This window comes from Camelina sativa, chromosome 6 (genome assembly GCF_000633955.1).
Source record: "Camelina sativa cultivar DH55 chromosome 6, Cs, whole genome shotgun sequence".
Taxonomy (NCBI): Eukaryota; Viridiplantae; Streptophyta; class Magnoliopsida; order Brassicales; family Brassicaceae; genus Camelina; species Camelina sativa.
The window spans coordinates 10,402,101-10,405,673 of record NC_025690.1 but is presented as its reverse complement, the minus strand read 5'-3'; the positions used below and the strand labels follow the sequence as shown (position 1 = coordinate 10,405,673).

Sequence of the window (3,573 nt, the reverse complement as noted above, 5' to 3'; positions counted from 1 at the left end):
AAGCAAGGACATTTCTTAGAAAGAATCGGTTTGATCACTCTATTCATCAGATTGGAAAGTATTATTTCGGAATGTGGTATATATAAAAAATCACATTTCACTTAATTGCAAACAAACAATAAACACACGAAAGGAGCATGTAAGACATTTTTGATTCAAGACATGGAGACACTTAAAATATAGAGAAAGTGAAACAATATATTATGGATCTTGTTCCTGATCATCATTCTTGAGGTTTCTGTATTTGTAAACCCATGAACACACAAGAAAATAGCCAAGATTCAAGACTCCTCCAATGACTAGAACCCAATAAACATTGTCAACTCTTCCATGGTTAATTTCATCTGGTAACCACGCGGTGGTTCTTTGGATCACATCAATAAGAGCTGTGCTCAGATAGAAAGAGATTCCAATCACCACCGAGGTCAATGAAGTCGCAGTGTTCCTCAGAGACTCGAGGAATTCTCCATAGAATAATTCAGTATTTACCGGTAACTCGAAGGCCTCACCTATGCCTACTATCACGAGAGGAGGAAATAACCTTAGCACAGACATGGGATGCTCATTCCCAACTGTTTTCAACCTCTTTGCTTCAACAACCGCAGAGATGGCCATGCTTAGAATGGTAAAAACTTGGCCTATACCAACTTTTTGAAGTGGTGTCAGCGGCTTGTTGGTTAGCTTCTGGTACATAGGGTAGACAAGCCAGTTGTTCATTATGATGACGATACATGCAGAGATGATTGTTATGACTTGGAGAGACCCAGCCGAGACTTTGAAGTGAGGCCCGAGCCCATGGTCTGTGACTAGACCTTGGAGTACCATCATGCTTGCTTGCACCACAATGGGAGTACTAACCAACATGATGGCTAGCCAGAGGAATAAGTCGAAGAACCGCTTTAAAATCTTCGACTTCTTGAACAGTACATAACCTCCAAATGTTGTTAAATGAGTCATCATCACTAAGTTTTAAGTCCCCTTCAGCCTTTAACGCTGCCAGGTTTAACAACCTGCAAATGTTAATTCTTTCAGCTATGTGGTTAAGTTTTATGTATCAGTTAATGTCTTTTTGTTTCACCTGAAGCTCTTGGAGGGCATGGCCTCTTCTATGAGCTCATTGTGATGATAGTCTTCCTCTTTAGATGAAATCACAGCCTTTCTATTCACTGTAGCAGCAACTACAACGCGGACAAGACTTGTGAAGGGGCTGTTCATGGGTTTGTCATGCTTGTAGTATCTCTACCCGGATATGAAGACAAAGAAACTGATCAAAGTAGCAGCAGGGCAGAGACCAAACCCGAGTTTCCAGCTAGCATTATCGTGTGTATATACAATTGCTGTCGCATAATGGCGCTTGTATTAACTGTGAAGAAGTACCAGTTGAAGAAGCTTCCTTTGTCTTTAGGTTTCTCATATTGGTTTGCACCAGCAGATGCCAAAGTCACCCTTGTCCCATCTGTTCCAGTAGTCACTAGGGCTAAGGTTGTATACAATAACCCAAGCTGGAGTTTTGATGGTGACTGACATAGGATTGAGCCTGTTTCACATGGTTTAGGTCTGAAGTAGTTGAAAGATGTAATAAGAGTCAAGAGAAAGATGCCCTGGAAAAAAATTGTTAATACTAGTAAGCTTTGTGTAAGTAACTTAAGAGATAGCAGAGAGATCAACGAGTTTTTGACTTACGAGAAGATAAATGAACGTTGAGGCCAAGATGACGGGAAAATATTACCAAATAAAGAATCAGCTAGAATAGCTGTAACAACAAGCAACATGCTGAGACATCCATTGACAATATTTGAAATCTGAGCAGCAACAATGTTCATGAAGTTGAATTCCTCAATCAAGAAGACGATCAAGTTCATTATCCATCCAAAAGAAGTTATGGAAAGGCCTAACAACGTAGCTACAACACATAGAACATAGAGAAAATAATATATCAAGATTTTTATCTCTGTGTTTTGGGATCAAGAAGAACATAGACAAAAATATTACGTACCCATCAAGAAGGGAAAAGTGATCCAGCCACCGCGCTTGCTGCTTGGGTCACCAGAACTCTGAGCTTCTGTTTCAGTAGTAGTAGAGATTAAACCAGCAATTGATAGAGAGAACATAGGGAAGTAGATGAGTTTCATCCAGTGTAAGGAATGCTTGATTTTATTGATATGAGCGATTACAGTATATATAGTCCTTTACATTAGGGTTTTGATTATACTAATTACACATGTTTCCTTATTAGATATATGTACTCTTTATACGCCCCCTCAAGATGGAGGTAACTTCTTGACTCCAATCTTGAAATTCAACTCAGTAAAGCGTGGTGGCGGTAGCGGTTTTGTGAGAGCGTCAGCAAGTTGGTCATCCCCGGAGATTTGTGCGACTTGAAGTACCCCAGACTGAATGTGTTCCTGAACAAAATGATATTCCAACACCACATGTTTCATTTTTTAATGAAAAACAGGATTAGTACATAAATAAGTAGCCCCTATGTTGTCACAATAAATCACCGAAGCTGTAGGAAGAGTGACACCCAACTCATGGAGAATAGAACAGATCCATCGTAGTTCAGAAGCAGTGTTGGCAACAGCCCGATACTCAGCCTCTCTAGATGAACACGAAACACTCCTCTGTTTCTTTGACGACCAGGAAACGAGACTACCACCAAAGTAGATGAGATATGCATTCGTCGAAACATAGGTAGCCTTGTCCCGACCCCAGTCTGCATCGGAGAAGGCGTGTACAGTGAGAGGAGCATCACGGCGGAGAAAAATACCGAGAGATGTAGTTCCCGCAAGATAACGTAACACCCGCTTCACGGCTTGCCAGTGTGCATCTGTCGGTTTGTGCATAAACTGGGAAAGACGATTGACCAGAAAGGCAATGTCAGGTGTGGTCATCGCAAGATATTGGAGACTCCCAATAGCCATATGATATTCTTTTGCATCAGTAAGAGGTATGCCGGAGTTGATCGTGAGCTGAGAGGACGAGGCCATCGGCGTTGGAACCGGTTTCGCACCAAGCATCTTAGTTTTAGCCAGCAAATCAAGTATATATTTCCTTTGCATCAGATGTAGTCCCATAGATGTCCACGTAACCTCAATACCCAAGAAATAACTTAGAGGGCCAAGATCCTTTAGAGAGAAACGAGCCGCGAGAGATGCATTGAAATTTTGAACCAACGGAGGAGGACCCGAGATGATAATGTCGTCAACATATACCAACACATACACATAAGAGAGTCCATGTTTGTAGAAGAAGAGAGAATTGTCACCAAGCGCGAGGAGCTTGTTTTAAACCATACAAGGCCTTGCGCAAGCGACATACATAATGAGGGTGATCCTTATCGACAAAGCCCGGGGGTTGTGAAACGTAGACTTCCTCGTTGAGGGTGCATTGCAAGAAAGCATTATCGATGTCAACCTGATGAATAGCCCAATCCTTCTTGACCGCAATCTCCAACACAAGTCTAATCGTGGTTAATTTAATTACCGGATTGAACGTCTCTGAGTAATCCACACCATACTACTGATTAAAACCACGAGCAACGAGTCGGGCCTTATACCGATCAATGGAGCC

The 3,573-nt window shown here is 41.7% G+C and overlaps 1 protein-coding gene and 1 pseudogene across 1 annotated transcript; both read right to left on the bottom strand.

The window, feature by feature from the left end:
* On the bottom strand, window positions 202-2,132 carry LOC104698887 (annotated as a pseudogene).
* On the bottom strand, window positions 2,262-3,077 carry LOC109133313 (uncharacterized mitochondrial protein AtMg00810-like). The gene is made up of 2 exons (XM_019246318.1): window positions 2,505-3,077; window positions 2,262-2,405 (listed from the first exon to the last, which is right to left on the bottom strand). The coding sequence occupies exons 1-2, from the start codon at window positions 3,075-3,077 to the stop codon at window positions 2,262-2,264; spliced, it is 717 nt and encodes a 238-aa protein (XP_019101863.1).

Bases quoted from the DNA above. Each gene is read 5' to 3' on its own strand.
- LOC109133313 (XM_019246318.1), bottom strand. From the start codon at position 3,077: ATGGGACTACATCTGATGCAAAGGAAATATATACTTGATTTGCTGGCT. The intron at 2,406-2,504 runs GTGATTTATTGT...CATTTTGTTCAG, and splicing joins TCACTCTTCCTACAGCTTCG to GAACACATTCAGTCTGGGGT.